The sequence below is a fragment of the Chelonia mydas genome, chromosome 9 (genome assembly GCF_015237465.2).
Source record: "Chelonia mydas isolate rCheMyd1 chromosome 9, rCheMyd1.pri.v2, whole genome shotgun sequence".
Classification (NCBI taxonomy): Eukaryota; Metazoa; Chordata; order Testudines; family Cheloniidae; genus Chelonia; species Chelonia mydas.
Window position 1 is genome coordinate 32367912 of NC_057855.1, and position 16699 is coordinate 32384610.

Sequence of the window (16699 nt, forward strand, 5' to 3'; positions counted from 1 at the left end):
CCCCTTACCATGCTGTTCAGAGCAGAAGGACTGGCAGCTGCGTCACCACCATGGCCGGAGCCAGCCGCGTTGCCCATGTGGCTGCAGGAGACAGCAGGGGAGGGACCAGGGGCTAGCCACCCCGGCAGGGAGCTCAAGAACCGGGCAGGATGGTCCCCTGGGCCGGCTGTGTCCTGCGGGCCATAGTTTGCCCACCTCTGGCTTAGATGTATGTATTTCTAAGATCCTTCCAGATAGAGTCAGAGCACTCACACTATACTCTATGCCATACCTACATGCTTCAGATATGTGGCATGCAGAATATTTGAGGGGCAAAGCCAATGGTTACTAGTACTCATTTTGGAGCAAAAAAACAGACAGACATTCTCCAAACACACGTTTCTGAATCTAGTAAAAGAAAAAAAGGCACCCCCACCTTTGTAACTTATAACTTACTAAGTTAAAAACTGAGTGAACTCCAAGACCATCTTTTCTCCTCCCTTTCCTCTTCCATCTATGCCATTATCAGCCAAATGCAATTTAACTAACCATGGGCCAACTTCAGTTTTCTTTTCTTTTTTTTTTTTAGTTCCTGCAAGAAAAAAACCCCGCGATTATTCTGGGAACACCCTGTATTAGGGGTATGACTCTAATAGCAACAGGAGCTACGTGCTAAATTCTGCACGTGCTATGCTAATAGTAGGGGACACATTTTTAAACTAAATAGCTCCAGCAAACATACATGCTTATCAATTGCACAGGCAAAACCCATGGGCGAAGGGGGGTCCTGGAGCTTTCAGCCACTGGTCCCGGAGCTCCAGAAGCCATGGGTTGCGGGGGCACACAGAGTCATCAGCTGCCACAGGTGGTGGGGACCCCGGAGTTCTGAGCTGCTGGGGCTGCAGTGAGGATCCCAGAGCTGTCAACTGTGGTGGCAGCAGGTGCTCAACTCCCCTGCCCCTGCAGCAGGGCTTGGGCTCTCTTACCTCCCACGGGGCTCGGGCTTCAGTTCTCCCACTCATTGTTTTTAGTAAAAGTCACCGACAGGTCACAGGCAATAAAACAAAAATTCACAGAAGCCCATGACCTGTTGGTTATTTATAGTAAAAATAACTGACAAAATAACTGACAAAATCTTAACCTTACTTATTATTGATCACACATTATGGTGGTTCATGTTAAGCTGCAAAACAATTGGAGAAGCATGGTTTGGAGACTTACTTATACCAGCGAAGCAATTCACTGGATAATTTCCATATAGCTGATAAAGATGTTAGACCAAATGTAGCCTACCGTATGTAGTTGCATGTTTTTGATTAAGAATAATGGTGACAAACAGCAGTGTGAGTTATAAATCCAGTGTAAATTAGTTCTAAGCCATGTGTAATGGTCAGACCAGTGGTCCACCCTGTCTTCCAACAGTGGTCAATGCCAGATGCTTCGGAGGGAATGAACAGAACAGGTAATTATCAAATAATACATCCGCTGTCATCCACTCACAGTTTCTGGCAAAGAGAGGCGAGGGACACTCAGAGCTTGGTGTTGTATCCTTGCCCATCTGGTTAATAGCCATTAATGGACTTATCCTCCATGAATTTATCTACTTTTTTGAACCCTGTTATCATTTTGGCCTTCACAAATCTCCTGGCAAAGATTTCCACACGTGGACAGTGCACAATGTGAAGAAGTACTTCCTTATGTTTTTTTTAAAATCTCCTGCCCAGGGGTGGCCAAACTGTGGCTCACGAGCCACATGCGGTTCTTTTATTGTTAAGTTGTGGCTCGCACGACCCTCCCTCGTTCTCTGCCTACTGACTGGAGGTGAGGGAAACCCCACCACCACCTTTGTGTCATCTGCAAACTTGATGAATATGCTACATAAATATGCTTGATAAATACCTACATCCAGGTCATTAATAAAGATGTTAAACAACACCGGACCCAGAACTGATTTCTGTGGAACCCACTTGAGACCTCCCTCTAATCCAACACCATTCCATTAGTAGTCACTCTTTATTTGTGCCTGTTTAATCAATTATGTATCAACTTAATGGTAGTTCTGTCGAGCCCACATTTCTTCAGCTTATTTATCCAAGTGTCATGTGGAACTGTCAAAAGCCTTGCTGAAGTCCAGGTATATTCCCATTACCAACCAAATCAGTTACCCTGTTAAAGAAGTAAATCAAGCTGGTTTGGCATGATTTGTTCTTGCTAAATCCATGCTGGCTGCTAGTGATTATCACTTCATCCCCCAGGTATTCACAAATTGAATGTTTTATACATTGCTTTAGAAGCTTCCCAGGTATTGAAGTTAAGCTGACTGGTCTATAGTTTCCTGGCTCCTCCTTTTTAAAGATGGGCACTATATTAGACCTTCTCCAGTCTTCCGGGACCTCTCCTGTCATCCATGAGTTTATTGCCAGTGGCTCCGAGATTTCTTCAGCATCCTCCGGTGAATAGTATTTGTCCGGCCCTGCTGATTTGAATTCATTCAAATTGATCAGAAGATCTGACGTGTTCTTTACTTATCCTGATCTGCATCCCTTCCCCTTTATTGTCTATGGTAACTTCACTAGTCATCCGGTCACATGTTATTTTTTGTGAGAAGACTGAAGCAAAGTAGCATTGAACAGCTCTGCCTCCCTATTATCTTCCATTACCAGCTCACCTTCTCCATTGAGCAGTGGACCCACACTGTCCTTGATCTTTCTTTTTTGTCTGATTGAAGAACTCCTTCCTATTGGTCTTTAACATTTTTTGCCAGCTGTAACTCATTCTTTGCCTTGGCTTTCCTGATTTTGTCTCTATACGCTCATGCTATTCCCGTGTATACTTCCTTGGGTGACATGCCACTCCTTCCTGTATGTGTCCCTTTTGGTTTTTAGATTGATAAAAGGTCCTTGTGCACCCATATTGGCATCTTGTGGCTCTTCTTATCTTTCCTCTATGTCGGAAGAGCTTGGTGTTGAGCCTCCAGTATTACATCTTTTAAGAACTACCAGCCCTCTTTAACTCCTTTTCTTCCTAATTGGTTTTCCATGGGACCGTACCTACTATTTCTGAGAGTCGGTTGAAATCTGCCTTTCTGAAGTTCAGTGTCCTTGTTTTGTTGTTCTCATGTCCTCCTTTCTAAAGGCTCTTGAAATCTATTAGATAATAATCACTTCTTACCAAGTTCCCGACCACCTTCATGGTCACAACTAATTCATCCCTGTTGGTCAGTATACACTTATACAATCAGCTGGGTCTGGATTCCTGTTGCTGATGTACAGGAATGAAAAAATTCAGCTTGACTTTCAAATCCCAAGATGCTTTTACAGCACTGAGAGGAAAAACATCTTTTTACTTGTAAACTGAACATGAGAGATCTGGAGTCAGAGAGAGACAATCAAAATGGAATTCCACAATGTCATTTTTATAGTTACTTAACAGAGTAAAAGAGCACATCAGTGGTTCTTCTACAATATCTATGGTTAACTGTTCAAGACTGAAAACCCAATTTTGAAATGATCTGTACAAAAGAGGAATAATGAGAAATAGAGTTCTCCTTTGTCAGAACATCTCTGCCTGGAAACACAAGACCAGACCAGGCCACTTGCGTGTTGTTTAATTGTGGTTTTAATAATCACAGTGCAACACTATGGGTCAGATCTTGCCTACCTCTTATGAAAGTGCACAGCCAGGTCAAGGGCAGAGGGCTGTTGGGAGCCTTTCCCACCCCTTTTGTTGCCTTCACAAGGACCAGTCTGGATTGCTGTCCTGGAGCTCAGGGCAACATAGGGACTACTCCCTTGTGGCATACAGTGCTCTATAGCAGTTGAGGATGAAGTAGGGCTACAACCTTGCTGCCCTTCACACCAGCCTGCACAGAACTGGTGGACAGAGGTAGTGAATTATACCCCAGTAGTGTAGTAGCAAGCACACTCCCATGGTGCACCAGGGAGCTCTGGGAAGCATTTTGTCTCCTAGTGCTATTTCTGGCCTAGTGCAACTGTACCCCACTGTTTATCAGGGGTGGGCCTCAGTGGATGATCTAGCCTATATGACAGTCAAAAAGGCCTTTTTCAAACTGGAAAGCAGTACTCTGTGGGAAGGTTTTTCCATTACTAGCTTGTTGTGGTGACAAAAACACTGGAGACAAGAGCAGAAGTGAGAGAGGGAGGATGATGGGGGCTTTAAATCAAGATTGGTTGTCTTTCTAAAAGACACCACACCTTGTTGTGCTAGATGTAAAAAGCACTAGGTGAAATTCTATGGCCCGTGTCATGCAGGAGGGAGGTGAGACTAGATTATCATAGGACCCATCCCCACCCCCCGGCCTTAAAATCTAATGATGGGGCGGGGGAAGCAGGAGAACCGAACCACGCATGACAGATGGTAACCACATTGCTTAATGTGCTATTGGAAGGTTTTCAGATACTACAATGATGAGGACTTATGTATAATAGAACAAAACCACACAAAACTGAACTGTACCTTTTCTTTTCTTTTCCTTCCTCATACTACTTTCCACTGTGTTAGAGCTTCCTGTTTTGGAAGCAATGTTCAAGCCAGAAGCTGTTGAGTGGATACCCAGACCTTTGTCTGCTGTTTGTAAATAAGAACAGCCATTCAAACAGTTACCAATTGATGGAGTTATATAAAATTTTTTGGAACGTGCAGTATTAATTATTTGATATATACACTCTCCCAAGTTGACATTGTCCTGGATGCTGAGGGACATTTACCATAGAAGGATCTACATAGCTATTAATTTTTTCCATCAGAGATAATTTTGTAGGGGGGAGAAGGTTTGCATATTTCAGCACAAAGTTTCTATGCTATTTTTGCTTATTTCTGATTTCTTATATCCCTTGTTATAGTTTAGCTAGTATTGTCGTTTTGGAAAGTTTGAGCATCTTTTACACCGCAGTACATTCACCGTTATTTTGATGCTCCATTTATCTTCCTCTAGCATATAGCCAGATTCACCCTTGGAATGCAGCTTGCATCCCCCGGCGTCTGCTGGGACAGCCACACCAGTAGTTGTGCAGGGAGGCAGCATCTTAAATTCTAGCCATCTGAGTCATTTTAGTGGAAGATGCTGTGCCTGAGAGAGATGCTGAATTTGGACATCTCACATGCAGGCTTCCCCTGCTACAGTTGATCGAAAAATGCAAAAACACTTTCATTGATACAAAAGTGACTTTTTAAATGAAAATTTAAAAAAATATTTGCAGAAAATGTTCATTGCAATATAGAAAGTGTCTTGACCACTCTACTTCCCCACCACCTTTAGGCTGCCATGCTTGTTTTGGGGGCTGCATTTGGCCATCCCCAGGTAGAGCAGGGATCCCTGGCAGAGAGAGTGGTGTGGACAGTTTATGCAGCTACTGTGGCTGCTCCAGGTACACTAATCATCATCAGGGGCTTGAAGTTCAAGGAGTGAATTGACCCCAAGGACAGTAGTTTGAATTACTTTCCAAACTTAAATAGTCTCTGAAACAAATTGATGTTAATGGATGTTTTATAAGTTATTAAGTTATTTATGTGCTTCCCAAATGCAAATTTCACTACTTTTATTCATAGTGATTTTGCTTTTAGGTATAAATACATAGCTGCTTAAATGTTTCTGGCCAAATCGCAAAGATCCTTTCTCAGTCAAGGGGATAAATATGTAAACGTTAAACAATGGGAGCAAAATTAAACAATAAAGGGTATTTACAAAACAAAATTGGTTTTTAGCGCAAATTATTTTTTCATGTTTAAATTTGGATTCTAGACACATTTTATTATTAGCACTTGCATATTTAATCCTTCAGATTAAACTCATTTTCTGATATCTTTTTAAACATATCCTTTTAAACACCACACTCTCTGAAACAAGACATTACAAAGTGCACTGTTAGGACAGCGTGAAATGACTGTACAGCATGTTTTGTCTGTCCCAGGTGCCAAGAAGGGAACACTTGTACATGAATGTAATGGAAGTACAGTAAATGCTTGCATAGGCTATTACTAATGTGTGTAAGTATAATTTTAAACAAAAAATGGAAAAATGATAATTTTCTCTAATCCAAGCTCCATCCCCAGATAGTCTCACCTTCTGGTATTTGATGATCAGAATAATTGTTGAATAGTAAGGCATTTGTTTCCTTATCTCTTCCAAGATTGTCTGCATACATAGCTATTGGTGTGATGAGTTCAAGGGCACCCAAACATTGCAAGTTGTTACCATTTAGATAAAGATTGCTGTGACAAAAATATAATTTTAAATATTTGATTGATGTTCCCTCACATTTAAACTTGCATTTCAACTTTCTTTTCTACATTTGAGTTTTATAACAATGTTGTTGAAACTAAAATTATAGTAATTGTAACAGAAAAAAATTGGGGTAAATAGTCTCTTTTTAATACCAAGGAGTCTTAATTAACCTTAAATTGGACTTAAAACTCTGAATGCTGATTTCAGAAGTTCTAATTGCTGATATAATAAAATCAAATAAGGATAATGTCAAAGATAAAATATGGCATTGATGACTAACTCAGTCTCACAAGAATAACTGTTTAAGTCCCCCAAAGTACGTGCTTAACTTTTAGACATGTAAGCAGTGCCATTACATTAGATATGTCAGTAGTTCCATCAACATCAGTGTGGTTAATCATGTGCCCAAAGTTAAGCAGATGCATAAATACTTTGTTGGATTGGGCTGTTTTTCTAAATTAATTAATATTTCCTGTCTCCTTCATTTGAGTTGGGGTAGGAATGTCCAGAATCCTGCATCATGCCTAGGAATAAGAAAATACCATTAAAGGAACACTTTCTCCAGCCAAGTCCAAGAGAGAGTAAAGATGGGACTCCTTTCCCCTTGAAAGTGCCATGAATGTCACTTGTATGAAGTATGGCTTGTTGGACTATAAATGTTCACTTTCTTTGCTGGATTATAAGGCTTTAAGGAGTCTATTAAATCAACTTTAGGAAGATATGCAGGGAAATTAGAAAGAGCTGACCAGAGTAACTGTAATCAACAGCTTTGGGTCATATAAACATTACAGAGGGCTTATCAAGGCTAAGAAAAGACTTATCAATAAAATGTATGAGGCTAGGAAAAAGACACTTCAGGATTACTGAAGTCCCTGAAAGGTCGAGTGAAATGACGTCTTTGGTCAATGGACAGTACACATATTGCCCTTGAATAGTCAGGTACGTTTTTTTTTCTTATAATATCTGCAAGTAGACTTCCAAGGGGAAAATCATCTCTGGTCATTTTAACATGCTCCCTTGTGCACATGCATTGTAAAGGCTATTTAGGATCACATTCTATTTCTCATATTCATTATATCAGCATGTAGTTTTCTCTAGAGCCTTAGATACATGTCACATCTTCTATCCTGTGTATGTCAGAGTCCATTCAAGACATTGTTTGTTTTAGGGTGTGCTTTTGTGGCATTCTCATAGCATATAGTACAGATTAAGTATAAAAGAACAGTAGTGAAAATTTACAGACATGTATCATCATCATGGCAGATCCCAAAGGAATGTACCCTCCTTGCAGGGCCACTGAGCACCACCCAGATTGATCTCTAGCTAAGTCTTTAAGGTGGTATGACTGGATATTCAGTTTATGTCCACCACTGGCAATCTTATTGCACCACCAAAGCTTTTGATGACCATTTCTTGGTAAACACAATTTATCATTCGCTCATCCTAATAACACATCTACTAAAAAAGCCACCAAAATTGAACCAGTACTCATGCAAGTAGTTGGTAGGATCTGCTATGAATGTCCTCATTTCTGAGCTTGTGCTGCCACTTAATGTGGAGAAGCTGACAAAGATGACAAGAATCAATGACATCCATCTACCACTCTTCAGCTTTTCTGTGCCCATGTTTCACTGCCATACAACAGAGTTGGTATATTCATGGTTCTATAGATCCACAGCTTTGTAGCAAGCGTGATGTCACAGTGCTCCCACAGAGGCTGCTGAAGGTCCCAAAGTATGGCACCAGCTGTTCTATATGAGTGTCCACATCTTTGGACCACCCTCCAGCACAACCTATGATGCTTTACAAGTATTTGACAGTTGCCACTTATTTGATGTCTTGATTGGATAGGTTAATATTGAGCTTTTAATCTGGAGGTGGAGGCTGCTAGATGGTAATAGCCAGGGATTTAGTGGTATCCAGATTAATAACTGGACCAAAGCGCATTGCTTCATACCTGACCAGCTTGGGCATCAGCTTGTAGTGATTCATTGAACTGAGCCAATAAGACAATGTCATCAGCGTATTCAAACTCTCGAAGCAGAATGACGTTCAGCTCAACACCACTGACATTTGCCTCCTCAAGTCCATCAACCAGTCAATGTGAATATTGAACACTGATGGTGACAGAATGCCACTTCGCTAAAGTCTGGTGAAATAAGAAACTATGCCACATATCTGCCATTGACTTGAACACCGCTTTCTGTTCCATTATAGAGCTCTTCTATCAGTGACACTATCTTCCCAGGGATGGCAAGTTGCCTTATCATCCTACAAACTTATTTGATGCACTGAATCAAAGGCCTGACTGAAGTCTCTAAAAAGTACTTCAAAAGCATATTAAATCCATCCAACTTCTCCAGAAGTTGTGTCAAGGTAAAGATCTACTTGACAGTGGAATGACCAAATCTGACACCGCACTGAGTATCCCCGCCTTTGCCATGAAGTGCATCATTGATTTGAGACATTAACACAGAAGTGAAGACTTTTCCTAGGACTGACAACAGCATAATACCTCTATAGTTGCTACATTCAGCCTTTATCACCGTTTTTAACAGGGGCAGAACAACACCTTTCTTTCAGTCACCAGGAATGCTATTAAATGTGCTAGATGATCTGGAAGAGCCTGTGCAGGCATGGTACAATACTCTTGCTTGTCTTCAGCAATTCAGGGGTGAAGTTACAACTCCCAGGTGCCTTCCCAGACTTCAATTTATGCACTGCGATCTGAATTTCTTCTAGGCTGACAGAAGGTGGGTTTGCCTGAACTTCTTGTCCCACTTCAAACTGAAGAGGGACTGCTGGCAGTGCAAAATTGAGGAACATCTTGAAACAATCTTACCATTGATGCAGTTGATCTTTCCGACTTCAGCTGATGCTACCATTGATTCTTTACTGGACAAGAGGTACCACCTTTTCTTGCAAACACTGCAAAGTTGATTAGAGGCTGTGAAGATCACATCTGGGGGCAGCTTGTTCTAAACTCGCTGCCTAAGGTGACCACCAGGGTTCCTTATCTATCTTACACAATGACTTTATGTTCCAAAGTTGAATCCACTTGACCTTTGCTTTTGCTTTCAACAAATGTATATCTGAAGACTCAAATTGTAGCCTGGCTTTCTTCTTAGCTCCAACTCAGTAAGCATCTCTGTTCTGTGGGTGGCATTTGAAGGGCTGAGGCCCCAGCAGCAGTCAGCACTGATTATTTGAAACAACACCATTCCTTATCAGATGATAGAGAAAGCAAGACTTCAGTCTAAAGTTTCGATGGCCTTAAGCAGCTGAGAACAGAAAGCTATCAGATAGTGGAGTTCTAATAAGAACTTTTGGTTGAACTGGACTAATTTTGGCCTTTTAACTGGCTGTCATTGAAGCTGGACTTTTTAATTAAATGTATACTTGTATAAAGTTTAAGCCAGCTCAAATTAATTAAACCTGAAGTACAAAACAATAAAATGTGAGCTAGCAATAAAATCTCTCCTGGTGAAAATATTATAGATTTAATTAGAGAAAGTACAGGCAACTCTCTAACGTTTTTAGAAAGGAAGAGTGACGTAATCATCAGACAAAAAGTTAAATAATTCCAAAAAGAGTTTTAATCTTACCAAATGGCAGTTTGGGCTACAATGGGGCCTAACTTGGACCCACTTTCAGGTTCCAAACTGCAGTAGCATAAGCTGAGAGTTAGAAGTTTTCTGTTTCCCTCTAACCCAGAAACAAGGCCGTTGATTCCTTTATCTCCAAACCTGTAAAAGACAATAGATTATTTAGGTCTATCTGCTGACCAAGACTATAAATGTCACCTTCAAAGAGAATACCTTTTTGCATCCTGAAACATGCAATAGTCCAGCCTGTGTTCAACAAACGGTCACTTAGAACAAAAGACCGCAGCAACTACCACCTTGTCATAAACCTCCCTCTTGTTGGATAAGAGTTTTTATTGAGCTGACTCCAGCTGTTCCTGACCTCTACCAATAAATGCCTTTTTCCTCTTCACCTGGCCTGCCTTTTACTTTCAAATGCAGACATAGCCACAGTGGCCCATGCTTTCATTACCTTGAGGCTAGGTTACTGCAGTGCACTGTACCTGTGACTGACTGTGAAAGCGTCATGGAAGCTTCATTTCAATATACACTAGCCGAACTGTTAGGGCACAAGCAGACCAACAAATATACCTTAAACTTGTGCTCTAGGCTCTGCACTAGCTCTTATCCAATTCTGTATCCGCTTCAGATCATGGTTCTAATCTTTAAAATCCAAAGTGGGTTAGGGCCTACCTATGTCAGAAACTGCCTCTGTCTTCACCACTCAGCATGACAGCTGCATTCAACAGAGATGCTGCAGCAAACAGCCCCAGGGTGACTCCTGGAGGCTGGAAACAGGGCACACTTAGTGTAAAGACTCAACTGTAGGATTTCCTACTCCAGAGATCAGGCTGAGCCTCAATTTTGACACACTGAGGGCTCAAAATAACTCTCTTTGTCTTTGTGCAAGCCTTCCTTCAGCAGCAGTGACTGCAGACTGACTCAGCAGTGTTGCTTCTGGAGACACAGGCAACAGGTATAATCCCATTTAACAGTGGTGTAAACAAGGGTCTGGGACAAGAGTGTGCTTTTCTATATAGCACCTCAGTAGTCAGATCATGGGCACATTACGAAATGCTTAGCTGGAAAGGAAGACCATTACAGGGGCAAGTTTCCTGGTATTGGACATGATAACTATAGTTCATTCTTTGTAAAATCCAGTTCTTAGATGGAAATTATAATGAATTAGTACAGGGAAACTACATTTATCTGAATTATGGATTCAGGTGGGGAAAAAAAAAAGACATTTTGGGTAACTGAAATTCAGCCTGGGGATTTATCCGCAATCAGGAATAGATTTTCATTAGTATGGGGATGGGGAACTTGGGAACCATTGTTTATAAACTTCAGAGGAGAAACTTCATATCAGAACTGTTCTGACTTTGAGGGTACACTGAACATCACAAGCACTGTTCAAACTCACACTCACTCACTGCTGTGGATACATAGCTCCTCTTTCTCTTACTTGGTATAATCTAGAACAATGGAGTTCAAGTTGCTGTAAGGGAAAGCTGCTCCAAGTCGCTCCATGGACCATGCATCTATCGGCACATGAGTTATTTCTAGAGTACAAAAGGGATAGTTGGTACATCCATTCCGTTCTAAAAGCATTGCCTAGAAATGCAAAATATGAATAGACATCTGTTATGAAACAGAACTGCACACCTCTGATAGGAAAGGCAAGTTTTTGGTTTGGTTTTTACATTTTTTAAATCTAAATTTTCCTGTGTACTTTTAGTACTTTTGGAAGGTATCAGATTGACAATCCTGGAGACAGATGTTCTCTGTTTATCCTCTATACAGAGACATTGGCAGTGGCAGTGCAAGCATCTCCTACAATATGCCACAACTTTAATCCACAGAGACCAACTCCTGGGGAGATAGGGTAGTTAATTCTCCATGCACATTCGTCTGTTGGCCTCTCTGCTGAAATTGCTAACCTAGCGAACAGTTAGAGTTAATTGTGGTGATGGTTTGTGTCTTATGGACACTTATTCATTGGGAACTGGACTTAGATCACAAAATAACCAATAATGTAATCACTTCAAGCATATTCATCCTAAGTGTCTTCTGTTCTTCAAATATCAACTCTAGAAAGCATTTTTATTGCCTTGCCCACTCCCCTAGGCCTGGGGAGTGGGAATCATGTGTGTTCCTGACCCTGACCTGCCAATTCCTCTCTTGGTCCACCAGTTTCCCACTCCCTTCCTGCATCAAGATACCTGGACCAGTGAAGGCCTCCCTAGGGCCCAAGGGAAGAATGGATGCTACTTTGAGGGCAGCTGAGCCCCTCTACTATACAGGAAGTCAGAGGTCCATACAGAGAGGATTCTCCATGCACAGATCTGTGCATGAAACTCCCAAACATTTTCAACGAAAACATTACACTATTGCATTAGTGCATGAGCAGGACCCTACCAAATTCACAGTCCATTTTGCTCAATTTCATGGCCATAGGATTTTAATAATCGTAAATATCATGATTTCAGCTATTTAAGTCTGAAATTTCATAGTGTTGTAATTGTAGGGATCCTGACCCAAAAAGGACTTGTGGGGGCGGAGGTCACAAGGCTATTATAGGGGGGTTGCAGTGCTGCTACCCTTACTTCTGCGCTGCTACTGGCAGTGCTGCCTTCAGAGCTGGGTGGCTGGAGAGCGGTGGCTGCTGGCCGGGAGCCCAGCTCTGAAGACAGAACTGCCGCCAGGAGCAGCACAGAAGTAAGGATGGCCTGGTATGGTATTGCCACCCTTACTTCTGCGCTGCTGCCTGCAGAGCTGGGCCCTCAGTAAGCAGCCACCACTCTCTGGCCACCCAGTTCTGAAAGGCAGCAGCGCAGAAGTAAGGATGGCTGTAGTGGGGCGGCTGCTCCATTCCATGAGAAAAAGGGCTGGAACAGCCAGAGAGGCTGCGCAGACTAGCAGCCAGTCAGCAAAGGCCTGTGGAGAGCCAGTCAGGGCTAAGGAAGAGGCAGCCAATCAGGGCTGGACGGGGCCCTATATAAAGGCTGCCTAGCAAAGGAGAAGGAGTCTCTCCCTGATTAGCAAGGGAGGAGGACTGGCTCCTGAGGTAAGGAGGTAGCACCTTGGACAGAGCAGTGCTGGGCAGGCTCAGGGGAACAGAGGAGAGCTCTGGCTCAGTTACCTGCCAGGCTGTGGCCCCTGCTAAAAAGGGTCGAGAAGGTGCATTGGGCCAAAGGGGAAGTGGCCCAGGGAAGATAGGTGGACAAGAGGGGAGCGAAGGAGGGCAGAGAGAGGCTGCTGCTAGAGGGTCCCTGGGTCAGGACCCAGAGTAGCAGGTGGGCCTGGGTTCCCCCCCTTAACCCCGTTACACTGCATCTGGCCACAGAGGAGTGTGGCCGAGACAGATTGCAACTTGCCCTGAGCTGAGCGCTAGACTTTGGGGTTGTGGTTGGCCTCTGAGGCAGGTGCAAGCCAAAGAACTGTCATTCCCTCCCCCCACTCCCCGGAAGTGGGTGAGAATGGAGTAGTGGGTGCTGCTGGAGGGCAGTGTCCTGAAGCGGACACCACCAGCGGGGAGCAAGGTGGTTCCCAAATCAGCAGAGAAGACAACGGTCGAGACAGCAAGCGCAGAAGGCGCCCCGCAGCTGACAAGAGCTAATTCCTGGAGCAACCAACAGGAGGCACCAGTGGTGGTGAGTTGTGACCCCATTACAGTGGCATAGTAAGGTATTGCCACCATTCTGCGCTGCTACTGGTGGGGTGCTGCTTTCAGAGCTGGGCACCTGGCCAGCAGCTGCCACTATCTGGCCACCCAGCTCTGAAGGCAGCTCAGAAGTAAGGGTGGCAATGCTGCGACCCCCCCCCCCCCCCCAAAATAACCTTGTGACCCCCCCCACAACTCCCTTTTGAATCAGGACCCCCAATTTGCGAAACGCTGGTCTCCCCCCCGTGAAATCTGTATAGTATAGGGTAAAAGCACACAAAAGACCAGATTTCACGGGGGGAGACCAGATTTCATCGTCCGTGACAAGTTTTTCATGGCCATGAATTTGGTAGGGCCCTATGCATGAGAATCTGAAAGTGAAACAGACTAGAAATTGATTATAAACCAAAGTGAAACTGGCTAGTTTGTTTCATTGTACACTCAGAGATATGCTGTAAATAAAATACAGTATAAATGGGGAGAAGTAAGTTAGATTTTCAAATTGCTTCAGTTTTTGTCAGAGCTGATACATACGTCTCACCAAGTCTGAGTGTGCTAGAAACACCTGCTAGGTGTTATCAAGATCAAACATTAGAAAAGATATCTGATTGGATTTGAGTACATATGAAAGAATTAAACTCTTCGGGCATGAAATCGTAGTACCCCAACAATCGAAATCTTTGTCTCTCAGAATGTGTTTGTTCATTGTCTCAATAGGCCTTCTGGTCTAGGTTTGTGGAAATGTAAAATCCAGGATAGTTTTTTTTTTAAAAAAACTTGTTTTTGTATATCTGGTGTAATTTGCACTGGCCATTTCTCTACACAGTTATCCATTGTCTTCCTACACTTTTTCATTTACATATACAAACATTCTAGCTAGGTACTGGTATTTCTAGTTTACCCACCACTGCATATATTACTGCAAAAATAAAAGAACAAAAACCAAAATCCTTTTACTTTCAGTCAGCTTCTCTTTAAATGTCTACTTTTTATATTATATTATGTATTTTATTTTACTTACAAGGTTTGCAATGTCTTGATTGTTTAGCTGAATTCCCCAGAAACAGAGTTCCTTTCCCAACATATATCGTTCATCTCTAATTGTCCTTAATAGAGGTGTGAGTAAGACTGGCTGGGAATTCTGAGAGTTTGTGAGCACAAACTAAAAAAACAAAACTTAATTACAATTAGGTGTAATCAAAACAGAAACAAATGTACATTATATTTTATGAACCCAAACGTACCGTTACCTAAATGTACTATACATTAATGGTGATCTATAAATGTTAACAAAAGTCAAAGATGCTCTGCATATCAATATATAAAAAATTGTGCAGAATTCCTTAAATAATCAGGGCGAAAGGGACATTTAGCACATTATTTTCTATATTGGTGCAGCTCCAGCCTTTGCACCCATAATGAATAGAATAAACAAGATGTAGGCATTTTTACCACTGTGTCATCTGACCCAGTAGATCAGCCTAGAAAGAATTATTTTATATCCTAGATTTATATCTTATGGAACTGTAAAAAAAAAAAAAAACACAACAACAACAACAACAACAAAGCCAGTCTCCCCCCGCACCCTCCCAGGGATTTCTGGAGATAAGAGGACAAGAACATTTTAAGTTAATGTGCTCTATGCTCCTCTTAACCTGGTTATCTGGACCATGCAAGTGTATAATAGCTAATTATGGCACATTTGGAAGTCAGGGGATGCATCTGCAGGTTTCTTTTCAGGATTATAATCAAAATTTTCAAATTAAGTGCCTACAGTTAGACAGACATTATACCTAAATCCATGTTTAATCTCCTAAAGTTAGGATTCATTGGAAGCTACAGATGCTCAGCCAGCACCTCTGAAAATTAGGCCACTTTTATAGGAGTGGCTAAGTTTAGGTACCCAGTTTGGGAATATGATCTACGTTCATTGGAGAGGAAATCTATGTAAATGTCTAGAACACATTCACAGTAAGAATATAGTGTAATTGTAGTCCTCCTCACCCTGCGACTAGTACCTGCCATAGCTGCGATGCAGCAGCACAGAATGCTGTCTCAGGCAGAGATAGCCAGCAAGAGGACAGCTCGAGCTGGGGAGGGGACTTGGAATGCACCCGAAGGGACAGTTGGAATAAAAGCTGTTGAAAAAGAAGAATAGAAATGCTGAGCTAACGGATGACCTGGAGCCTTGGTAAGAGGTGACATGATAAAATAAAAGAACAGGAGAATAAAAGTATGGGACTGGCAAGTGAGAGGGAGGAGAGAAGGAAATTAGGAAAGGTTTCCCGTTAGGAGAAGCAGAAAAAATAAACTTGGGTATGTGAGCAGGTACTATTAGAGTATCCAGGAAAGAAAAGCCAGAAAGGATATGTAATTGGTGAAAAAGGGAATTGATCATAAAGCTGTGTTAGATGAAAACAGATCCTGATATCAGTAAATGAGAAACCCACCCGCAAAGGACCGAAGAAGTGTATAAACAAAGAGAATGACTGTTTGAACTGTATGCCTTCAACAGATGTTCAAAGTGTCTAAGCCCTGGTCTGCACTAGGAGTTGAGGTCGAATTTAGCAGCGTTAAATCGATTTAACCCTGCACCCGTCCACACGACAAAGCCCTTTTTTTCGACTTAAAGGGCTCTTAAAATCTATTTCCTTACTCCACCCCCAACAAGGGGATTAGCGCTGAAATCGGCCTTGCCGGGTCAAATTTGGGGTACTGTGGACGCAATCAGATGGTATTGGCGTCTGGGAGCTATCCCAGAGTGCTCCATTGTGACTGCTCTGGACAGCACTCTCAACTCAGCTGCACTGGCCAGGTAGACAGGAAAAGGCCCGCGAATTTCTGAATTTCATTTCCTGTTTGGCCAGCGTGGCAAGCTGCAGGTGAGTGCAGAGCTCATCAGCAGAGGTGACCATGCAGGAGTCCCAGAATCACAAAAGAGCTCCAGCATGGACCAAACGGGAGGTACGGGATCTGATTGCTGACTGGGGAGTGGAATCCGTGCTATCAGAACTCCGTTCCAGTTTTTGAAATGCCAAAACATTTGTCAAAATCTCCCAGGGCATGAAGGACAGAAGCCATAACAGGGACCCGAAGCAGTGCCGCGTGAAACTTGAGGCAAGCCTACCAGAAAACCAGAGAGGCAAACTGCCGCTCCGGGTCAGAGCCCCAAACGTGCCGCTTCTATGATGAGCTGCATGCCATTTTAGGGGGTTCAGCCACCACTTC

At 42.6% G+C, this 16699-nt stretch overlaps 2 protein-coding genes across 5 annotated transcripts in view; one reads left to right on the forward strand and one right to left on the reverse strand.

Moving 5' to 3' along the window:
• The window catches only part of LOC114018255, a 70270-nt gene that overhangs the window by 18221 nt on the left and 35350 nt on the right, over positions 1-16699 (forward strand). The window lies entirely within an intron of this gene.
• The window catches only part of LOC119567050, a 30445-nt gene that overhangs the window by 5495 nt on the left and 8251 nt on the right, over positions 1-16699 (reverse strand). For 2 of the 3 annotated variants that reach the window (XM_043521912.1, XM_037908743.2), the window contains exons 4-9: positions 14493-14633; positions 11273-11421; positions 9829-9969; positions 6062-6210; positions 4456-4566; positions 436-571 (exon numbers count right to left, since the gene is read on the reverse strand). In XM_043521912.1, coding sequence (XP_043377847.1) covers positions 436-571; positions 4456-4566; positions 6062-6210; positions 9829-9969; positions 11273-11421; positions 14493-14633 — 827 coding nt within the window. The remainder of the gene's footprint in view (positions 1-435; positions 572-4455; positions 4567-6061; positions 6211-9828; positions 9970-11272; positions 11422-14492; positions 14634-16699) is intronic. The other variant, XM_037908744.2, reaches the window with a different exon arrangement.